This window comes from Nerophis lumbriciformis, linkage group LG03 (assembly GCF_033978685.3).
Source record: "Nerophis lumbriciformis linkage group LG03, RoL_Nlum_v2.1, whole genome shotgun sequence".
In the NCBI taxonomy this organism is placed as follows: Eukaryota; Metazoa; Chordata; class Actinopteri; order Syngnathiformes; family Syngnathidae; genus Nerophis; species Nerophis lumbriciformis.
Genome location: NC_084550.2, coordinates 11,727,388 through 11,752,557, shown reverse-complemented (window position 1 = coordinate 11,752,557; position 25,170 = coordinate 11,727,388). Strand labels below are relative to the sequence as shown.

Genomic DNA, 25,170 nt, shown 5'->3' with positions numbered 1-25,170 from the left:
GCATCGCGGGGAAACGTTGTGACACTTGCAGTGCAAAAAAAAAAAAGTTTCTCACATCTGATCTCTTTTGAATGTGAATTACAACAATGCCTTTCAGACGACATTTGTAAGGTTACGAAGGACTTAAAGTTGGTTTTATTTGCAGACGACACAACTGCTTTCTGTTCAGGAGAGAGCACACAGAAGATAATACAAATAATAACAGAAGAAATGAACAAATTAAAAAGATGGTTTGACAAAAACAGACTTTGAATCTCAGTAAAACTAAAATAATGCTATTTGGTAATAGTAGAAAAGAGCATCATACACAAATACAAATAGACGAAGTAGACATAGAAAGGGTAAAAGAAACTAGATTTTTGGGAGTATTAATAGATGATCAAATGAACTGGAAATCTCATATACAAAACATACAACAAGGTGGCAAAAAACATTTCAATAATGAATAAAGCAAAATATGTCCTGGGCCAAAAATCACTACATATTCTCTACTGCTCGCTAGTGTTACCATATCTGAGTTATTGTGCAGAAATATGGGGAAATAACTACAAATGTGCGCTACATTCGCTAACCGTGTTAGAATAATACATAATGTTGGATATAGAGAACACACAAACCCTTTATTTATTAAGTCAGAAATATTAAAGTTTGGTGATTTGGTAAAATTGCAAACAGCTAAAATGATGTACAAAGCAAACTATAACCTGCTACCAAAGAATGTACAACAATTCTTCTCAACTAAAGAGGAGAAATATAACCTTAGAGGAAAAAATAATTTAAAACATTTATATGCACGTACAACACTTAGAACTTTTAGCATATCAGTATGTGGAATTAAATTATGGAATGGATTAAGTAAAGAAGTAAAAAATTGTACTGATATGATCCAGTTTAAGAGGTTGTTCAAAATAATAGTGCTTACAGAGTACAAAAAAGAAGAATTATGAGAAATACTTTCAACCTTATTGAAAATAAGGTTGAAAGTATCTCAGTATGTTAATAATGACTGAATTAATTAATTAATTACATATTACAAAACTGTTGTATACTAATTCATAGATGTTATTTTATTATATAAAAAGGTCAGTAAATGATTCTATATATTTGTAAACGCTTGAAGTGAGAAAGGGGTAGGATTAAATAAGCTTTGCTTCTTCCTACTCCTTTTCGGGCATGATGTAAAATGAAATGATATGAAATTGTGTGATGTATTATGATGTAAGTGTGTTCATGTTCGAAATAAACTAAAGAAAGAAAGAAAAGTGATAAAGCACATTTAATTTTTTATTTGGACTGTTTTGCTTTCATTCTCGCATTCTCAAGCGTGAATAATGGAATGCTATAAGAGCTGAGGCAGTGTGTGTGTGTGTGTGTGTGTGTGTGTGTGTGTGTGTGTGTGTGTGTGTGTGTGTGTGTGTGTGTGTGTGTGTGTGTGTGTGTGTGTGTGTGTGTGTCAGGGCGTTCTGCCCTGGCGTGGTGTTCTGCTATTGACTGAAAATCCTTCCATTTATCAAAGAGAGTATGCTTTGACCTGCATTTTCCAAAACTGTGGTTCTATAACCTACATTCTCTCTGCGTTGGATAACACAACATCAACAATAACACAGCAATAACAACTCAACAGACTCAAGACTCAGTGTACGTTTGCATGCTGAGCGCTAAAGCGCCACGCAATTGATCATTTCCGGTTTGACTACAACCTATAGATAGATAGATAGTACTTTATTGATTCCTTCAGGAGAGTTCCCTCAGGAAAATTACAATTCTAGCAGCAGTGTACAGAATTGAGATCGAATTTAATAAGTAAAACGTAAATAATGGGGGTATAAATGGAAAAATATTACAATAAGAATACAAATAAAAAGCAATAATAAGAATAACAATATGACAGTGAAAATAAGAATATAAGAAGAGAAACTAGGCAGTAGTAACCATGTTATGAACATGTATTGCACTAAACCACAACAATATAGTTTAACATCCAACAATACAATTTGTAACAAATACTGCTTATTAGACAACAATAATAAAGCTTACAGTACCGATGGGAAAAGTTGTTTTTTTTTTGTTTTTTTTTAACAGATGTGCTTGTATATTTATGCATAAAGTGCTTTGAAAGAAAGGAAGCCAGGGGTGTCCAACTCATTTTTAGCTCAGGGGCCGCGTGGAGGAAAATCTGTGCACACGCGGGCCGGACTATGAAAATCATGGCATTAAAACTAAAAAAATAAAGATAACTTCAGATTGTTTTCTTTGTCTTACTTTGGCCAAAAATAGAGCAAACACATTCTGAAAATATTGCAATAAAAATATATTAAAAAAAAGAAGAAAGAGAATGAATTTTTATAACTAAATACATTTACATATGCATAAAAAAGTGTTTTCTTTTGTATAATTTTTATTTATAAATTAATTAGGTAATGTTTATGACAACCTTTTTTCAAAACACAATATAGAATGTGAGATATAATGTTATGTACCGTATTTTCCGCACTATAAGGCGCACCGGATTGTAAGGCGCACCTTCAATGAATGGCCTATTTTAAAACATAGTTCATATATAAGGCGCACCGCATTATAAGGCGCATAGAATAGACGCTACAGTAGAGGCTGGGGTTGCGAGACCTGTTGTGGCTCAATATTGGTCCATATATAAGGCGCACCGGATTATAAGGCGCACTGTCAGCTTTTGAGAAAATTGGAGGTTTTTAGGTGCGCTTTATAGTGCGGAAAATACGGTACGTGAGGGGTGGAAGGAGACGACACCACGAAGAAACTCAGGTTACCAGGTTTATTGTGTGGGTTTATACGTGTTGGTTGCAGGACTAAGTGTGGAATTAACCGTGTAAATAATACCAGAGGATGTTGTACGTGCGTGATGGATGAATTCTTCGTCAGTCCAAGAGGGCGAGGCGCAAAGGAAGTCCGGGGACAGGCGGGAGGTCGAGGGCAGGAGAGAAGCGACAAGGTCCGTGTCCAGGTAAGGGTCGTAGATCGAGGGAGGCAGTCCAAAATCTGGATGGAGGTCGAGGCACAGAGCTCGAGCACACGGAACAAGGCGTGTTCTGCGAGGGAGACAAGGGGCATAAGTCAAAAAGACAAAAGGACACGGAGAACAAGGGCAAGGACAACAAGAGGGAAGCAAGAGACGTAATGCTTACTACTGAGAGTTAACGACGTTCCGGCGTAGGTTCCGAGGAGTGACTGGTCTTTATGCTGTCCTCCTGATTGCTGCCAGGTGCGCATATTGCTAACAGTCTGCAGCTGCGGCGAAGCGTGGGCCTGAAAGGGGGCGTGTCCTGGCATGCTGCCAGACAGAGTGTTGGATCTTGCTGCGGGAGAATTGTGGGTTCGAGACCGCGCCGTGACATATAACAGGATAATGCATACATTTGTCATTTGTTTTCAAAATGGTTACAAAAAAGTAACCATTTGGTTGAATAATTTAATTTGATCAAGCCTCTTCTTGTGTTCCACTCTACAAAAATAATACCGCTATGTATGATTCGTGCTGATATCGAATTGCCTCAAAATCAGCATTGGCCAATATTCAAGGCTGCAATTCCGGTATCATATCAGAAGTGGAAAGCTAGTATCGGGACACTCCTTGTTACAACTTTGTGCAGTTTAGCACAGTATTGGCAGATTAGCATGAAAAAAAGAGCTCAGAACATTTAGAGAGAAATTCTGCCATTGCACATTGTTATAGCCTATGTATTTTGGTATTGTTACAGGTGGTATGTATATAAGTAGTTCTCAATGACAACAAAACAACATACATAACATAACAAAAACAAAAATATATATATATATATATATATATATATATATATATATATATATATATATATATATATATATATATATATATATATACCGGTATATATATATATATATATTTATATATATATATATATATATATATATATATATATATATATAATGTGTGTGTGTGTGTATGTGCGTATATTTCCAGATTTCCAGTACTACTGCAACTACTACTATTAATATTAATAAAGAAATATAAAACATATTTAAATAAAACATTTAAATTAAATAAGTGAAACATTTTATCATTAAAAAATATTTATAAATAAAGCAATCTATTTATAACAATTATCGTTGTTTGTATTTTTTTGTATTATTGTGGCAGTGGAGTTATCTATTACTGTAAACTGAAGCTAAAATAATATATTTATAGATCAATTCAAAATATCATATAATACTACTAATAAGAATACTACTAATACAAATACAAATATCATATAATATTACTAATAAGAATACTATTAATACAAATACAAATATCATATAATATTACTAATAAGCATACTACTAATACAAATACAAATATCATATAATATTACTAATAAGAATACTACTAATACAAATCCAAATATCATACAATATTACTAATAAGAATACTACTAATACAAATACAAACATCATATAATATTACTAATAAGAATACTACTAATACAAATACAAATATCATACAATATTACTCATAAGAATACTACTAATACAAATCTGTCAGGTTCAAACACTGATGACATCTATTAAACAAGACAAGAGGCAAAGAACTAAACAGAGACAGAATTCAATTTGGACTCAATATATTGAGGAGAGTCGCCCGGACATTGTATCCTTCTAAAATCTCCAGCACGCTCTGCCACAAGATTGCACTCCTCATCCTTTATTTGACTTTCTCCCCCCACCTGACCACAGCTGCTTCCAGAGGGAAGTGGGTCGTAAACAGCCTTGCCTTAGGTTACCAAACAGTTCAAAAGGAGAGGTCGTAAAATAGTTCAAAAAGAGTTCCATAAAATAGTTCAAAAAGAGTTCGTAAAATACTTCAGAAAGAGTTCGTCTGGAAATTGGGCAGATCCTGTCATCTCTCCGCTTTGAAGTCCTTGGGCCAGAACAACATCCTTCTGTTGATTACCATATGTGAAAGAACACAGGAACAACCCCCCCCTCCCCCCCCACCCACCTCCCCAGTGGAGTTTTACGAGCCTTACTCTTGGTAGGTTTCAAAAGACAGCCTTTTGTCTCCTTGTCAGGAACACAATGTAACACAACGTTTTTGTGATAATTTAGGAACAATTATTCTAACAAAATCCTAATATCATATAATATTACTAATAAGAATACTACTAATACAAATAATGATGTGTGCTTTGTCTTATTTTCTAAACATTATTTTGTACGTTTCTATAGCTACTGTATGTCTTAAGTTTATAGGATTAAGGAATTCTTGAATTTAGATGTATGTATTTGTCTTTTGTATACAAACCCCGTTTCCATATGAGTTGGGAAATTGTGTTAGATGTAAATATAAACGGAATACAATGATTTGCAAATCCTTTTCAACCCATATTCAATTGAATGCACTACAAAGACAAGATATTTGATGTTCAAAATCATAAACTTTATTTTTTTTTGCAAATAATAATTAACTTAGAATTTCATGGCTGCAACACGTGCCAAAGTAGTTGGGAAAGGGCATGTTCACCACTGTGTTACATGGCCTTTCCTTTTAACAACACTCAGTAAACGTTTGGGAACTGAGGAGACACATTTTTTAAGCTTCTCAGCTTGAATTCTTTCCCATTCTTGCTTGATGTACAGCTTAAGTTGTTCAACAGTCCGGGGGTCTCCGTTGTGGTATTTTAGGCTTCATAATGCGCCACACATTTTCAATGGGAGACAGGTCTGGACTACGGACAGGCCAGTCTAGTACCCGCACTCTTTTACTATGAAGCCACGTTGATGTAACACGTGGCTTGGCATTGTCTTGCTGAAATAAGCAGGGGCGTCCATGGTAACGTTGCTTGGATGGCTACATATGTTGCTCCAAAACCTGTATGTACTTTTCAGCATTAATGGCGCCTTCACAGATGTGTAAGTTACCCATGTCTTGGGCACTAATACACCCCCATACCATCACAGATGCTGGCTTTTCAACTTTGCGCCTATAACAATCCGGATGGTTCTTTTCCTCTTTGGTCCGGAGGACACGACGTCCACAGTTTCCAAAAACAATTTGAAATGTGGACTCATCAGACCACAGAACACTTTTCCACTTTGTATCAGTCCATCTTAGATGAGCTCAGGCCCAGCGAAGCCGACGGCGTTTCTGGGTGTTGTTGATAAACGGTTTTCGCCTTGCATTGGAGAGTTTTAACTTGCACTTACAGATGTAGCGACCAACTGTAGTTACTGACAGTGGGTTTCTGAAGTGTTCCTGAGCCCATGTGGTGATATCCTTTACACACTGATGTCGCTTGTTGATGCAGTACAGCCTGAGGGATCGAAGGTCACGGGCTTAGCTGCTTACGTGCAGTGATTTCTCCAGATTCTCTGAACCCTTTGATGATATTACAGACCGTAGATGGTGAAATCCCTAAATTCCTTGCAATAGCTGGTTGAGAAAGGTTGTTCCTAAACTGTTCAACAATTTGCTCACGCATGTGTTGACAAAATGGTGACCCTCGCCCCATCCTTGTTTGTGAATGACTGAGCATTTCATGGAATCTACTTTTATACCCAATCATGGCACCCACCTGTTCCCAATGTGCCTGTTCACCTGTGGGATGTTCCAAATAAGTGTTTGATGAGCATTCCTCAACTTTATCAGTATTTATTGCCACCTTTCCCAACTTCTTTGTCACGTGTTGCTGGCATCAAATTCTAAAGTTAAATGATTATTTGCAAAAAAAAAAAGAAGAAGTTTATCAGTTTGAACATCAAATATGTTGTCTTTGTAGCATATTCAACTGAATATGGGTTGAAAATGATTTGCAAATCATTGTATTCCGTTTATATTTACATCTAACACAATTTCCCAACTCATATGGAAATCTTCGGAATTTCTCCACATTATGAAAAGAAAAGAGATTTAAAAAAAAAAAAAAAGGTTTTCCCATGCAATCAAATATGTTGACGTTTCCAAACATGTGACGTGACTGCAGCTCCTCTCTGGTGAAGTATTGATCGTGTAAGGGTGGTGTGATGGTGGTGGAGCGCTCAATAGTAATTAGTGTCCTGTCAGGGTGGGACAGGAGGGCAGCTGTGTGTGTGTGTACACCAGAGAGTGACACCAGCAGACATGTTGAAATTTTGTTCTCATCCTAATTGACTCATTGACAAGTGCAATCCTGACCTCTATTGTCCACACTTTGACACCATTGATGATTTAGTCTTTCCATTGACACACACAAAGGTCATGGAGGAGTCAGGTGATCAAAGCGGTCCGTTCCCATATGGTGATGTAAGCCGACTTTTTTATAGCTCGTCATATCTTATGCCGACAATGTTCTTTAACTAACTCCTACGTCAACACATGAGGGATATTTAAAATACACATATAAAAGGATTACATGCAAGAAATGGCATTGAGTGTTGATCTTTATGTGTATGGTGTGCCACGATCATGTCGGCGCTGCACACCCCACACTGCAAAAAGTCAGTGTTCAAAAACAAGAAAAAAAAAAAAAAAAAATGAGGGGTATTTTATTTGAACTCAGCAAAATTATCTGCCAATAGAACAAGAAAATTTGGCTTGTCAAGACTTTCCAAAACAAGTAAAATGAGCTAACCTCAATGAACCCAAAAATACCTTAAAATAAGTATATTCTCACTAATAACAAGTGCACTTTTCTTGGTAGAAAAAAAAAAAAGAGACCTTTTTTCTCAATATGTTGAAACATATTAAACAGAGAAAATGCTCGGCAAAACAAATGAAGAACAAATGGACGTAAACCGGAGTTACCGTCTGTGACCGAACTGGAACAAAGCACCTGAAGGGAAAAATTGAAGATCACTGAGCTAGATCACTAGGAAGTGTGTTAAATGTAGATGGGAATCATCATTTAAATACAAAATATGAAATACTGTCTAACCCAGGCCTGGGCAGTTATTTTGCCCCGGGGGCCAAATTTAGAGGGGGCCGGTATATCTATTTTTAGGAACACTAATACAAAACCGCACAATAATGTCTGATTGAATGCTAAAAACGTTGTGACAGACCACCTTATAAAACACAATAGAATTTTACCATTTTTACTGAGTTATACACCCAGAATGTATATGAAAATAAAGAATGTGGGATTTACAATATTAACTATGATCGATAAAACACTGAATATTAACAACATATGAACATCACACCCCCTCTCCATCGACAGATCTTACAATCAAGCGAAACGCAACAAAAATGCAACAAACACAGCAAAATATGAACGCGAAGGGTAAAAAAAAACTCACCTACAATCTGATATATCTGATACATCACTAAGCTTTAGAACATAGGTGTCAAACTCTGGCCCGCGGGCCAAATTTGGCCCGCCGTGTAATCTCACGTGGCCTGTGAGGTGATATCAAATTAACACTAGAGCTGGCCCGCTGATCATATACAGCGGCGGTGCCGCGGTACACCGCTAATTCTCATACTTGCCAACCCTCCCGGGACTAATAAGAAGCCAAAAGTGCAAAAACAATAATGTTTGTGTTGGAGGAGTTGTGAATGAATGAAATATGAAATCCGTGCTGCAGTCTGCAGGTGTACCTAATGTTGTGGCCCAGCAGCAACTGCAGCACAGATTTCATATTTCATTCATTCACAACTCCTCCAACACGAACATTATTGTTTTTGCACTTTTGGCTTCTTATTAAATAACTTTTTCAAATAGATTCAATCTTGCACGTGGAAACTTTAAGTGTGGGCTTTAGTCGATACAACACTCCCGTCAGGGGGTGCATTCTACCCCGGGGTGCATTATCCGGCACAACACCTAGTGCTGCAAAGGGTTCTGGGTATTTGTTCTGTTGTGTTTATGTTGTGTTACTGTGCGGATGTTCTCCCGAAATGTGTTTGTCATTCTTGTTTGGTGTGGATTCACAGTGTGGTGTATATTTCTAACAGTGTTAAAGTTGCTTATAGGGTCACTCTCAGTGTAAACTGTATCGCTGTTGATGAATTATGCGTTGCATTCACGTGTGGGTGCGTACAGAAGCCGCTCATATCTTGTAACTAGGCGGGCACAATGTTAGAAAGGATGAAAAGCGGACGGGACGTCAGCTCGTAGAGGACGTCAAAAGCAGTGCCTGTAAGGCACGCCCCCAAGACTGTGGAATACGAGATATAATGACTGATAAACCCCTTCGTTCGATAATGAGGGTTGCCTCAGCTCAAAGCCTGAGCCCCGACATGAATGAACTAGCATCCAACAAAAGATGGCAGGTATCTGGCTTGGGTACATCAGATTAGATCAGTGTGTTGCAAACTGAGCAGTTTAAAATCCTGAATGGTTGGTTTATTAATTATTTTATTTTCAAATGTATTAGCCTGTGGAAAAAGTTAATGTTGATATTTACCTCAGAAGGCTGCAAATAGAAAAAAGGCATTCAAATTTTATTTAAATAGTATTTGATATGCCATTGATATTTTTGAACTATTATTATTCTTATTTGAAACTCGATTTTGCATGTCACTATAAAGTTATATAAGCCTTGCTTGTTCAATATTCAATGCAAAACTTGTTTGGGTCCCTATTAAAAGGTTAATTTGTTCAACCTTGGCCCGCGGCTTTGTTCAGTTTTACATTTTGGCCCACTCTGTATTTGAGTTTGACACCCCTGCTTTAAAACTTTGTTGTAAAAATCTCCTCCCGCGTCTGTCCCGGACACCCGCATTTCAGGCTGGCCTCTGTGGAAACGCTCCCCACCCACTCCGCTTAGTGCCTCGTCTGAGCTGCTGTGATTTAGATTACCATTGTAACTAATTAGATTACCATAGTAACTAGTATATCATGCAAAAGCGCAGATTCCAACCATTGAAATACTTTGTATAGTTCAAGACTTACGGTCATTAGAAATCATCACTGCACATCATAATGGCAGCTACACTTTCCATTTTAAAGATCTAAAAAAATGATTTGGGAATGTCCGGCTGGCCAGATTGAAGAGCTTAACAGGTCGCATGTGGCCCCCGGGCCTTAATATGCCCGGGTCTGGTCTAACCCCTAAATGAAATAAAATCCAATCATACAAACAGTTTGAACCAGATTTTCTCAATTGGTCTCACTCACATTTTCCGATCATCATAAAGTCATAACCAACAAACTTTGCAAAGGAGCTGTATAATTAACTCCACACATTTTACAACAGGGGTCTCAAACATGCAACCCGCGGGCCAATTGCCGCCCGTGAAACGTTATTTTGCGGCCCCCACCTTAATAAGAAAGTTTAATGTTGGTGCGGCTAACGAGTTTTAAATGATTGGCGCTTGACAGCGTTTTGTGCGGAGCTGAAGGAATCTACCAATCACAGTGTGGTATAAGGCTCTCAACAATATCGAGGGCATCTGTGACAAACACATTTCGGGAGAACATCAGCACCGTAACACAACATAAACACAACAGAACAAATACCCAGAAACCTTTGCAGCCCTAACTCTTCCGGGCTACAAAAACATATAAGAAGGAGCAGGATGAAGAAAAATCTTATATTTTCCTGCCCCCTTCAACATAATACGTAGTCTTACTTAATGATATCATATAAACCAATAATTACATCCAAATATAACGAAAACAAACAAAAAAAACACACAAAAAAACACAAGAAGTGCAAACCGAACAAAAAAAACAAAAGAAGTAATATACACCTCACGGGATGATACAAAACAAATACAAAACCAGGCAAAAAATAAGTAAAATAATAAATATAAAGCAAAATCGAAACACTTATGGCTGTCCATATGATCTTATTGTTCTGTCCTTATATATATTTTTTTCAATTGGAATATATTTTTACAATCTTTTATCTCATTGTAAAGAGAATTCCATAGTTTAACCCCCACCACTGATATGCACATTTGTTTTCTTTCTTTCTTTCTTTCTTTAGTTTATTTCGAACATGAACACACTTACATCATAATACATCACACAATTTCATATAATTTCATTTTACATCATGCCCGAAAAGGAGTAGGAAGAAGCAAAGCTTATTTAATCCTACCCCTTTCCCACTTCAAGCGTTTACAAATATATAGAATCATTTACTGACCTTTTTATATAATAAAATAACATATATGAATTAGTATACAACAGTTTTGTAATATGTAATTAATTAATTAATTCAGTCATTATTAACATACTGAGATGAAGAATATCTTATTTTCAATAAGGTTGAAAGTATTTCTCATAATTCTTCTTTTTTGTACTCTGTAAGCACTATTAACTACTTTTAAAGTTGTCCTTGAATACTGATGTTGGAAATGACCTTTTCTTCTATGCTCTTCATTCTCAGAAGTGATGACAAACATTTTTTGTAAATTTGCTGGTAATGTTTTACTTTTAGCCTTAAACATGACACATAATGTCTGTAACTTTACTAGCTCCTGTAATTTCAATAAACCCGAATTAATAAATAATATGTTAGTGTGTTCTAAGTAATCTACTTTATGAATAATCCTTATAGCCCTTTTTGTAGTTGATACAGAGAAAGTTACGGTGCACAAGGAATACAATTTGAAACGTCATTATACAACTAACATGCTGAGGAGTATGCAAAATACCAGGGAGATGAGAGAGTGAACCGGGTTGCAAATTTTAAAACCAGTCTACTGAGGCAACAAGTTTCGTCAAGAAAGCAAGCGAAAAGAGTGATGCAGCAGTCAAAGCTAGCTACATGGTGAGTGAGATGGTTGCTAGGGCAGGAAAGCCATTCAAAGAAGGTGAATTCATTAAAAAGTACATTTTTTTAAAGAAATCTTTTCTTGCGGCCCAGCCTCACCCAGTTTCTGCATCCAGTGGCCCCCAGGTAAATTGAGTTTGAGATCCCTGTTTTACAACAACACACATTTTTATGCCAATGCCTTGGAGCTTTAAATGACTCGATGCTTTTACCTGGATGTAATCCCTCGTAGACTGTCAACATGACATCACTCATTGACAGACTCCTCATTCTCTCGTATTTTTACCAGATTTTTCAAAGAATCATAATTTTACTGGCATTCAGGGTCCAGTTTGAACAAGCACACATGTAACTAAATATGGTTCCTGGGCCTAAATGGACTATTATTGCACATGCTATCATCTGAACCAGTGCAGGGACATTAATCTTATAGTTCGTAGCAATAGATTGTCAAATATGTGTAATGTAAACATCAATATAAGAAGGTTATCAAGGCCTGCAGAAAATAATCTCTGGAAACATCTGTCAAGTGTAGAGTGTTGTAGTGCATACATGAACGTGTAGACTGATGTGTGTGTGTTTGTTTGTGTGTGTGTGTGTTTGCACATGTAAAGAGTGATGTCATCTTCTTATTGCAGCAGTGCATGCTCAGTGTTGCAGATTAAGGCTATCCCTGACTGCACAGGCTTAGTTTACATGTCTGTCACTCTTAAGCTCTGCATTCTGCGCCCCCCTTCTTCTCCCCTTCATCCTCTTTATCAACGTTTCCAGCACCATAAAAAGCAAAGACCTGTCAGTGCGGCATGTTGGACTCCTCCAAAACGCTTGCGGAACATTTTAGTGCCTTCTGGAACACGCCAGCCACCAGTGGTTGGTGAGGCATAAACATGCCCTCATGCTGATAATTATGCATTGTTGTGAAAACAACCTGTGTGAATGTTTTCATGCTGTCAAAAATATCTTTAAGGGGAGCTATATAGATATATAAAGTCAAACATATACAAACCCCGTTTCCATATGAGTTGGGAAATTGTGTTAGATGTAAATATAAACGTAATACAATGATTTGCAAATCCTTTTCAACCCATATTCAATTGAATGCACTACAAAGACAAGATATTTGATGTTCAAACTCATAAACTTTATTTTTTTTTTGCAAATAATAATTCACTTGGAATTTCATGGCTGTAACACGTGCCAAAGTAGTTGGGAAAGGGCATTTTCACCACTGTGTTATATCACCTTTTCTTTTAACAACACTCAGTAAACGATTGGGAACTGAGGAGACACATTGTTTAAGCTTCTAAGGTGGAATTCTTTCCCATTCTTGCTTGATGTACAGCTTAAGTTGTTCAACAGTCCGGGGGTCTCCGTTGTGGTATTTTAGGCTTCATAATGCACCACACATTTTCAATGGGAGACAGGTCTGGACTACAGGCAGGCCAGTCTAGTACCCGCACTCTTTTACTATGAAGCCACGTTGATGTAACACGTGGTTTGGCATTGTCTTGCTGAAATAAGCAGGGGCGTCCATGGTAACGTTGCTTGGATGGCAACATATGTTGCTCCAAAACCTGTATGTACCTTTCAGCATTAATGGCGCCTTCACAGATGTGTAAGTTACCCATGTCTTGGCCACTAATACACCCCCATACAATCACAGATGCTGGCTTTTCAACTTTGCGCCTATAACAATCCGGATGGTTCTTTTCCTCTTTGGTCCGGAGGACACGACGTCCACAGTTTCCAAAAACAATTTGAAATGTGGACTCGTCAGACCACAGAACACTTTTCCACTTTGTATCAGTCCATCTTAGATGAGCTCAGGCCCAGTGAAGCCGACGGCGTTTCTGGGTGTTGTTGATAAACGGTTTTCGCCTTGCATAGGAGAGTTTTAACTTGCACTTACAGATGTAGCGACCAACTGTAGTTACTGACAGTGGGTTTCTGAAGTGTTCCTGAGCCCATGTGGTGATATCCTTTACACACTGATGTCGCTTGTTGATGCAGTACAGCCTGAGGGATCGAAGGTCACGGGCTTAGCTGCTTACGTGCAGTGATTTCTCCAGATTCTCTGAACCCTTTGATGATTTTACGGACCGTAGATGGTGAAATCCCTAAATTCCTTGCAATAGTTGGTTGAGAAAGGTTGTTCTTAAACTGTTCAACAATTTGCTCACGCATTTGTTGACAAAGTGGTGACCCTCGCCCCATCCTTGTTTGTGAATGACTGAGCATTTCATGGAATCTACTTTTATACCCAATAATGGCACCCACCTGTTCCCAATTTGCCTGTTCACCTGTGGTATGTTCCAAATAAGTGTTTGATGAGCATTCCTCAACTTTGTCAGTATTTATTGCCACCTTTCCCAACTTCTTTGTCACGTGTTGCTGGCATCAAATTCTAAAATTAATGATTATTTGCAACAACAACAAAAAAGTTTATCAGTTTGAGCATCAAATATGTTGTCTTTGTAGCATATTCAACTGAATATGGGTTGAAAATGATTTGCAAATCATTGTATTCCGTTTATATTTACATCTCACACAATTTCCCAACTCATATGGAAACGGGGTTTGTATATACATATATATATATATATATATATATATATATATATATTAATATATATATATATATTAATAATAATAATTAATTGCATTTATAACGCACTTTTATAAAAAATAAAAATAGAAAGTAATAATATATAATAACAAATTTAAATAGAAATGAAATCATGACACAGAAACAGAAACATAGATAAAATAGAAATAAAAAGCATGAAAGCACTGGATAAAACAGATAAGCAAGCAGTGCATTTAAAAGCAAGAAGGCAGAGAAATGAGGTAAAAGCTGTGCTAAAAAGGTGGGTTTTTAGTCCCTTCTTAAAACGGTCGACCGACTGTGGTGCTCTAAGATGGTCGGGGAGAGCGTTCCAAAGTTCGGGAGCGGTCGAGCAGAAAGCCCGGCGGCCCATAGATTGTAGCTTTGTCCTGATGGGTTTGAGCAGGTTAGTGTTTGAGGAGCGGAGGTTGCGGGCAGGAGGTTGAGGGGAAACTAGGTCCCTGAGGTAGGAGGGGGCGTTGCCGGGCGTACAAGGTACTGGCACTGTGCGTTGCACCACGGGTTTCCTTAGGCCGCCATTCTTGGTCTGATGTATCTTCAGGGTTTTTCGTAGCGTTGTATGGGTGCTCCCTTGCGAGAGCTTCAGCTTGGGCAGCTGTCTCTCCAGTTGTCACCACACTTTCGGGGTTGTCATCCAGCCTCTTCCTGCAAGTCAATGGCGATGCCATACTAGATTAGTTCTACAATACGCCTCATGGTGCAACCTGGACACATCATCTGTGATTCTCCCGAGGTCATAGGGTGTTTCGGGTCTTAATCAAACACCCTCACCCGGGCGACCCACCTGAGGGTGATCAGTCCCTCGACTTGTGTCCAAATAGCGCTCTACGCCACGCGTCCCCCCTCTGACGGTCTGCTTTGGGGTTGCGCCTTAATATAATGAAAATAGTATAGCATATACAGGAAATATGTATATATATATATATATATATATATATATATATATATATATTTACTGTATATATATATATATATATATACATATATATATGTCATATAAATATATATATATATATATATATATATATATATATATGTATGTGTGGGAAAAAAAAATCACAAGACTACTTCATCTCTACAGGCCTGTTTCATGAGGGGGTTCCCTCAATCATCAGGAGATTTTAATGGGAGCATTCACATACCATAGTTTGTATAGGGCACAGAGTGGGTGGGTACAGGCTGGCGTAGGGGCGTGGTGATTGGCTCATGTGTTACCATGATTAACACAATCACACTCATGTGATTGAGGGAACCCCTCATGAAACAGGCCTGTAGAGATGAAGTAGTCTTGTGATTTCTTTTTCCCACACATACATATATTGCGCTCTACTACGGTATCGAGCACTATTTTTTGGATAACCTTATTAAGACATATATATATATATATGTCATATAAATATATATATATATATATATATATATATATATATATATATATATATATATATATATATATATATATATATATATATATATATATATATATATATATATATATATATATATATGTCATATAAATATATATATTTATATATATATATATATATATATATATATATATATATATATATATATATATATATATATATATATATATATATATTTACTGTGTATGCTATACTATTTTCATTATATTAAATTAATTATATTAAATATATGTATATATTGTGTGTTGTGTGCGTGTGCGTGTGTGTGTGAACACAGAGACTATATCATCCCTACAAGCCTGTTTCGCAGGTTTCCCCTGCCCTTCAGGGGATTTTATTCTATTTTATCCTATTATTATTATATAAAATCCCCTGAAGAGCAGGCTATATATATATATATATATATATATATATATATATATATATATGTATATATATATATATATATATATATATATATATATATATATATATATATATATATATATATATATATATATTAACTGTATATATATATATATATATATATATATATATATATATATATATATATATATATATATATATATATATATATATATATATATTAACTGTATATATATATATATATATATATATATATATATATATATATATATAAATATATATGTCATATAAATAAATATATATATACATATATATATATATATATATATATATATATATTTATATATATATATATATATATATATATATATATATATATATATATACATATATATATTTACTGTATATGCTATACTCTTTTCATTATATTAAATTGATTATATTAAATATATGTATATATTGTGTGTGTTGTGTGCGGGTGCGTGTGTGTGTGAACACAGAGACTATATCATCCCTACAAGCCTGTTTCACCGGTTTCCCCTCATTTTATTCTATTTTATCCTATTATTATTATATAAAATCCCCTGAAGAGCAGGCTATAAATATATATATATATATATATATATATATATATATATATATATATATATATATATATATATATATATATATATATATATATATATACGTCCATCTTACGTCAAACATACATCGATCTTACGTCCATCTTACGGCAAACATTAAGCAAAGAAATCAAACAATGTACTAATATGATCCACTTCAAGAACCTCTGCAAACCAAAAGTGTTTACAAAGTACAAAGAAGAAGAACCATGATAAACAATCTGAATTTATTTCATCCATCCATTCATTTTCAATATAGTCTCACTCATCTCGCCATATGAAATATAACTTACTTCACTAATTATTATTTATTTATTTGTTATTGTTATTACCTATGGAGTATATTGTGAACAATTTGAGAACAGGAAGCGAACACAAGTTTTAGCAACTGTTATGTAAAAGAAAAGGGGTAGGATCAAATAAGCTCTGCTTCTTCCTACTCCTTTTCGAACATGTTGAATAGAGGAACTGGAACTTGTGTTGTATCATGTTGTATGCTTGCATGTTCCAAATAAACTCAAACTCAACTCAACGTTGCCATAAAATCACATTCCGCAACATCCCGTCGGATTTCGCGTATGTCACCCACAAATGCAACTCACGGCCACCAGGGGGCACACGCGGTGACATTTCTCTTTGACGCTTGTGTTCCTTGTGTTCGCGTTACAAGCGCGGGAAGTAGTGAGGCTGAATAATTGGGCGCCAATTACCCGTGGCTGATGTTTGCATGCCGTGATGTCACCGAGCGTGCACGCCACACGACTCTGGAGTGGAAGCCATGCCCGGCGTCTTGCACGCTGATATTAATCGCGACGCTGCGTTATGTAAGCATCTGCTAAGAGAAGAGCTCAGAGCTGGGCCTGCTGACATGGAGGCGAGGAGGGCAGAGAGAGAGAGAGAGAGAGAGAGAGAGAGAGATGATGGGAGAGGAGGGAGGAGGAGAGATGATCAGTGTGATGCACAGCTGCTGTGAGAAGCTGCTTCCAAAGAGTGTTTGCCGCTGCTGTGTTATCCTCCTCCATCTTCCTTTGGGGTCTGCTGAAGTTCCCCCCACACACAACTAGTCTGGACAAAGTATGGAGGCCAAACCCCAGGAGGTGGGACCCCTGAGCCTGCTGCCCCCGGCCGTCCGCCCGCATGCGGTCCACTGAGAGCATGGAGCCCGAGAAAGCTCACACCCAGAGCAGCTTCTTCAACAAGGTGGACGTACCCGACCACGCTCACTACATCGTGGCCGCGTGCATCCTGGTGATCGGCACGCTGGGCGTTGCGGGCAACGCGTTGGTGATGTTCGCGTTCTACAGGTGAGGTGGGACTTTTTGTGCCGAAAGATTTTCGGTTTTGAATTTTGAATGTTTTTTTTGTGTTTTGTTTTTGTTTTTTTGCTGTTGTTTTTCTGTTTAGTTGCTATTTAATTGCAAACCAGTCGTGACCCCCAGGCCACACTTTGGACACCCTTTAGTGTCAAATGTTCTCCTAAGAACCAGCGTCCTCTGCGATGGACATTTGTGTTCTGCAAACAAGGCTATTATTTTGCTGTTGTTTTGTGTTTAATTGCTATTTAATTGTGGACCAGTTGTGACCCCCAGGCCGCACTTTGGACACCCTTTAGTGTCAAATATTCTCCTGAGAACCAGCGTCCTCTGCAATGGACATCTGTGTTCTGCAAACTGGGCTATTTTTTTGCTGTTTTTTGTTGTGTTTAATTGCTATTTTTTGGAAATGGCGGTCCAGTCGTGACCCCCAGGCCGCACTTTGGACACCCTTTAGTGTCAAATATTCTCCTGAGAACCAGCGTCCTCTGCAATGGACATTTGTGTTCTGCAAACGGGACTATTTTTTTGCTGTTTTTTTTGTGTTTAATTGCTATTTTTGTTTAAATTGCGGACCACTCGTGACACACAGGCCGCACTTTGGACACCCTTTAGTGTCAAATATTCTCCTGAGAACCAGCGTCCTCTGCAATGGACATTTGTGTTCTGCAAACTGGGCTTTTTTTTTGCTGGCTTTTTTGTGTTTAATTGCTATTTTTTGGAAATGGTGGACCAGTCGTGACCCCCAGGCCGCACTTTGGACACCCTTTAGTGTCAAATATTCTCCTGAGAACCAGCGTCCTCTGCAATGGACATTTGTGTTCTGCAAACGGAGCTATTTTTTGCTGTTGTTTTGTGTTTAATTGCTATTTAATTGTGGACCACTCGTGACCCCCAGGCCGCACTTTGGACACCTTTCAGTGTCAAATATTCTCCTGAGAACCAGCGTCCTCTGCAATGGACATTTGGGTTCTGCAAATGGGGCTATTTTTTTGCTGTTGTTTTTGTGTTTAATTGCTTTTTTTTTTTTTTGTTGTGGACCAGTCGTGACCCCCAGGCCACACTTTGGACACCCTTTAGTGTCAAATATTCTCCTGAGAACCAGCGTCCTCTGCAATGAAAATTTGTGTTTTGCAAACTGGGCTATTTTTTTGCTGTTGTTTTTGTGTTTAATTGCTATTTTTTGGAAATTGCGGACCACTCGTGACCCCCAGGCCGCACTTTGGACACCATTTAGTGTCAAATGTTCTCCTAAGAACCAGCGTCCTCTGCGATGGACATTTGTGTTCTGCAAACAAGGCTATTATTTTGCTGTTGTTTTGTGTTTAATTGCTATTTAATTGTGGACCAGTTGTGACCCCCAGGCCGCACTTTGGACATCATTTAGTGTCAAATATTCTCCTGAGAACCAGCGTCCTCTGCAATGGACATTTGTGTTCTGCAAACAAGGCTATTTTTTTGCTGTTTTTTTTATTTTAATTGCTATCTAATTGTGGACCACTCGTAACCCCCAGGCCGCACTTTGGACATCCTTTAGTGTAAAATATTCTCCTGAGAACCAGCGTCCTCTGCAATGGACATTTGTGTTCTGCAAACGGGGCTATTTTTTTGCTGTTGTTTTTGTGTTTAATTGCTATTTTTGTTTAAAATGCAGACCACTCGTAACCCCCAGGTCGCACTTTGGACACCCTTTAGTGTCAAATATTGTCCTAAGAACCAGCGTCCTCTGCAATGGACATTTGTGTTCTGCAAACGGGGCTATTTTTTTGCTGTTTTTTTTTTTTGTATTTAATTGCTATTTTTTGGAAATGGCGGACCAGTCGTGACCCCCAGGCCGCATTTTGGACACCCTTTAGTCTCTAATATTCTCCTGAGAACCAGCGTCCTCTGCAATGGACATTTGTGTTCTGCAAACGGGACTATTTTTTTGCTGTTTTTTTTGTGTTTAATTGCTATTTTTGTTTAAATTGCGGACCACTCGTGACACACAGGCCGCACTTTGGACACCCTTTAGTGTCAAATATTCTCCTGAGAACCAGCGTCCTCTGCAATGGACATTTGTGTTCTGCAAACTGGGCTATTTTTTTGCTGTTTTTTTTGTGTTTAATTGCTATTTTTTGGAAATGGTGGACCAGTCGTGACCCCCAGGCCACACTTTGGACACCCTTTAGTGTCAAATATTCTCCTGAGAACCAGCGTCCTCTGCAATGGACATTTGTGTTCTGCAAACGGGGCTATTTTTTTGCTGTTGTTTTTGTGTTTAATTGCTATTTAATTGTGGACCACTCGTGACCCCCAGGCCGCACTTTGGACACCCTTTGGTGTCAAATATTCTCCTGAGAATCAGCGTCCTGTGCAATGGACATTTGTGCTCTGCAAACTGGGCTATTTTTTTGCTGTTTTTTTGTGTTCAATTGCTATTTTTTTGGAAATGGCGGACCAGTCGTGACCCCCAGGCCGCATTTTGGACACCCTTTAGTGTCAAATATTCTCCTGAGAACCAGCGTCCTCTGCAATGGACATTTGTGTTCTGCAAACAGGGCTATTTTTTTGCAGTTTTTTTGTGTTTCATTTCTTTTTTTTCTTTTTTTTATTGCGGACCAGTCGTGACCCCCAGGCCGCACTTTGGACACCCTTTAGTGTCAAATATTCTCCTGAGAACCAGAATAATATTTGGACAATAATGGACTTTTGTGTTCTGCAAACAAGGCTATTTTTTTGCTGTTGTTTTTGTGTTGAATTTATTTTTCTTTTTTTTAATTGCGGTTAAGTTGTGACCCCCAGGCCGCACTTTGGACACCCTTTAGTCTCAAATATTCTCCTGACAACCAGCGTCCTCTGCAATGGACATTTGTGTTCTGCAAACGGGGCTATTTTTTGGCAGTTTTTTTTGTGTTTAATTGCTATTTAATTGTGGACCACTCGTGACCCCAGGCCGCACTTTGGACACCCTTTAATGTCAAATATTCCCCTGAGAACCAGAATAATATTTGGACAATAATGGACTTTTGTGTTCTGCAAACAAGGCTATTTTTTTGCTGTTGTTTTTGTGTTGAATTTATTTTAATTTTTTTTATTGCGGGCCAGTCGTGACCCCCAGGCCGCACTTTGGACACCCTTTAGTCTCTAATATTCTCCCAAGAATCAGCGTCCTCTGCAATGGACATTTGTGTTCTGCAAACTGGGCTATTTGTTGGCAGTTTTTTTTGTGTTTAATTGCTATTTAATTGTGGACCACTCGTGACCCCCAGGCCGCACTTTGGACACCCTTTAAATGATAAATGATAAATGGGTTGTACTTGTATAGCGCTTTTCTACCTTCAAGGTACTCAAAGCGCTTTGACACTACTTCCACATTTACCCATTCACACACACATTCACACACTGATGGAGGGAGCTGCCATGCAAGGCGCTAACCAGCACCCATCAGGAGCAAGGGTGAAGTGTCTTGCTCAGGACACAACGGACATGACGAGGTTGGTACTAGGTGGGGATTGAACCAGGGACCCTCGGGTCGCGCACGGCCATTCTTCCACTGCGCCACGCCGTCCCTTTAGTGTCAAATATTTTCCTGAGAACCAGGAGAATATTTGGACAATAATGGACTATTGTTTTCTGCAAACAAGGCTATTTTTTTGCTGTTGTTTTTGTGTTGAATTTATTTTTCTTTTTTTTAATTGCGGTTAAGTCGTGACCCCCAGGCCACACTTTGGACACCCTTTAGTCTCTAATATTCTCCTGAGAACCAGCGTCCTCTGCAATGGACATTTGTGTTCTGCAAACAGGGCTTTTTTGCTGTTGTTTTTGTGTTTAATTGCTATTTAATTGCAAACCAGTGGTGACCCCCCAGACCGCACTTTGGACACCCTTTAGTCTCTAATATTCTCCTGAGAACCAGCGTCCTCTGCAATGGACATGTGTGTTCTGCAAACAGGGCTATTTTGTTGCTGTTGTTTTTGTGTTTAATTGCAATTTTTTTTTAAATTGCGGACAACCTGTGACCCCCAGGCCGCACTTTGGACACCCTTTAGTGTCAAATATTCTCCTGAGAACCAGAATAATATTTGGACAATAATGGACGTTTGTGTTCTGCAAACAAGGCTATTTTTTTGCAGTTCTTTTGTGTTTAATTTTTGTTTTTCTTTTTTTTTATTGTGGACCACTCGTGACCCTCAGGCCGCACTTTGGACACCATTTAGTGTCAAATATTCTTCTGAGAACCAGCGTCCTCTGCAATGGACATTTGTGTTCTGCAAACGGGGCTATTTTTTTGCTGTTGTTTTGTGTTTAATTGCTATTTAATTGCAAACCAGTTGTGACCCCCAGGCTGCACTTTGGACACCCTTTAGTGTCAAATATTCTCCTGAGAACCAGCGTCCTCTGCAATGGACATTTATGTTCTGCAAACAGGGCTATTTTTTGCTGTTGTTTTTGTGTTTAATTGCTATTTTTTGGAAATTGCGGACCACTCGTGACATATGTTGCCATCCAAGCAACGTTACCATGGACGCCCCTTCTTATTTCAGCAAGACAATGCCTAGCCACGTGTTACAACAGCGTGCCTTCATAGTAAAAGAGTGCAGGTACTAGACTGGCCTGCCTGTAGTCCAGACCTGTCTCCCATTGAAAATGTGTGGCGCATTATGAAGCCTAAAATAGCACAACGGAGACCCCCGGACTGTTGAACAACTTAAGCTGTACATCAAGCAAGAATGGGAAAGAATTCCACCTGAGAAGCTTAAAAAATGTGTCTCCTCGGTTCCCAAACTGAGTGTTGTTAAAAGGAAAGGCCATGTAACACAGTGGTAAAAATGCCCCTGTGCCAACTTTTTTGCAATGTGTTGCTGCCATTAAATTCTAAGTTAATGATTATTTGCAAAAAAAAAAAAATTCTCAGTTCGAACAAAACATATCTTGTCTTTGCAGTCTATTCAATTGAATATAAGTTGAAAAGGATTTGCAAATCATTGTATTCTGTTTTTATTTACCATTTACAGAATGTGCCAACTTCACTGGTTTGGGGTTTTGTACGATATAAAGTGTGACTCATTCGATGGACAGTTGTCTGTTTGGTCCAGCTGGCCGGAGATATTGTTTCCAACGTGTTTTGGGTAATCACGCCTCCTCCCCTTTCAGGCGGTATGGCGTAGTGGGTAGAGCGGCCGTGCCAGAAACCTGAGGGTTGCAGGTTCACTCCCCGCCTCTTACCATCTAAATCGCTGCCGTTGTGTCATTGGGCAGGACACTTCACCCTTGCCGCTCACACCGGTGAATGAATGAGTTGTAAAAATGAAGTGAAGCACTTTGAGTGCCTAGAAAAGCGCTATATAAATCTAATCCATTATTATTATTATTATTATTGATGTCAAAATAACTCGGCTTCAAATTCCACATTTACAGTGTCAAAGTCACGCCGACCTCACTCTATCGGCTTCCGTCTGCTCCAACGTCTCACCCTTCCTTCGTGCTCGCTTCTGAGAGCAGTAGTTCATTGTGGAAGTCGTTTCCTAGCAGTTTCACTGAAGACACGGCAAACATTATCATTAAAAACAAGGTTTTTTAATGATAATGTTTTTTCAATAATCAGTTTCTGTCCCAGAACATGACTTTTCAGTCATGTCCGTATCCTCCTCCCTACTGTTAAAGACAGCAGATGATTAGATTAACACGTACCGCCTGTGAAATCGAATCACCTGCCAGCTGTGTCTCGCCGTCAGCACATGCCCCGCCCCTGCCCGATGGTGCTCGTCCTCAGTACCATGGACAGCGGCGGTGACTTTTCCTCCTGCAAGCAGCGCTGATCACCCCCCCCCCCCTCGCCCCCCCCCCCCCCAACATGCATCCTCAGTATGTTCAGCTTCAAAAAGATAAGGTTGTGAATCCTCATTTGTCCAAAAATAGTCGTCTTTGTTGTCTGTTACCTAGTCTGTCATTATTAGAAAACGCTCGTGTTTACGGAAGTCTGACACACGTTGTTGCCAGAAGTGGGAAGTGCGTCGGTACGGAAACGGTAATAAATGAGCCGAAGAACTAGTTCAAGAAATTATTAAAATGACCAAAATATTGTCAATATTGTACACATAATATATTGTTATGAACATAGCTGTTACTACATGAGGAGATGCTGCTCCGTTATTGATTTAAGTAAAAGTCTGAATTAGAGATGTCCGATAATATCGGCCGATAAATGCTTTAAAATGTAATATCGGAAATTATCGGTATCGGTTTCAAAAAGTTAAATTTATGACTTTTTAAAACGCCGCTGTGTACACGGACGTAGGAAGAAGTACGGAGCGCCAATAAACCTTCAAGGCACTGCCTTTGCGTGCCGGCCCAATCACATAATATCTACGGCTTTTCTTACACACAAGTGAATGCAATGCATACTTGGTCAACAGCCATACAGGTCACACTGAGGGTGGCCGTACAAACAACTTTAACACTGTTACAAATATGCGCCACACTGTGAACCCACACCAAACAAGAATGACAAACACATTTCAGGAGAACATCCGCACCGTAACACAACATAAACACAACAGAACAAATACCCAGAACCCCTTGCAGCACTAACTCTTCCGGGACGCTACAATATACACCACCCGCTACCCCCTACCCCCAACCCCGCCCACCTCAACCTCCTCATGCTCTCTCAGGGAGAGCATGTCCCAAATTCTAAGCTGCTGTTTTGAGGCATGTTAAAAAAAAATAATGCACTTTATGATTTTAATAATAAATATGGCAGTGCCATGTTGGCATTTTTTTCCATAACTTGAGTTGATTTATTTTGGAAAACCTTTTTACATTGTTTAATGCATCCAGCGGGGCATCACAACAAAATTAGGCATAATAATGTGTTAATTCCACGACTGTATATATCGGTATCGGTTGATATCGGAATCGGTAATTAAGAGTTGGACAATATCAGAATATTGGATATCGGCAAAAAAGCCGTTATCGGACATCTCTAGTTCTTACTTATATCTGTCAGTAAACTCGCCATGACAGCGCTAAAACATACCGGTGTAGTGAGTTTACATTATTCACCCAAGGAACTTTAGTTACATTTCCGGCGTTGTTGTTGCACTAGTGAGCCACGGATGAGGAGATGCTGCTCC

General features: G+C 38.4%; 1 protein-coding gene across 2 annotated transcripts in view; it reads left to right on the top strand.

The window, feature by feature from the left end:
• The first annotated feature begins 17,732 nt into the window (after positions 1–17,732).
• opn4xb (opsin 4xb) overlaps positions 17,733–25,170 on the top strand; it is a 45,002-nt gene continuing 37,564 nt past the window's right edge. For both annotated transcript variants that reach the window (XM_061933496.1, XM_061933503.1), the window contains exon 1: positions 17,733–18,043. In XM_061933496.1, coding sequence (XP_061789480.1) covers positions 17,877–18,043 — 167 coding nt within the window. In that variant the 5' untranslated portion in view covers positions 17,733–17,876. The remainder of the gene's footprint in view (positions 18,044–25,170) is intronic.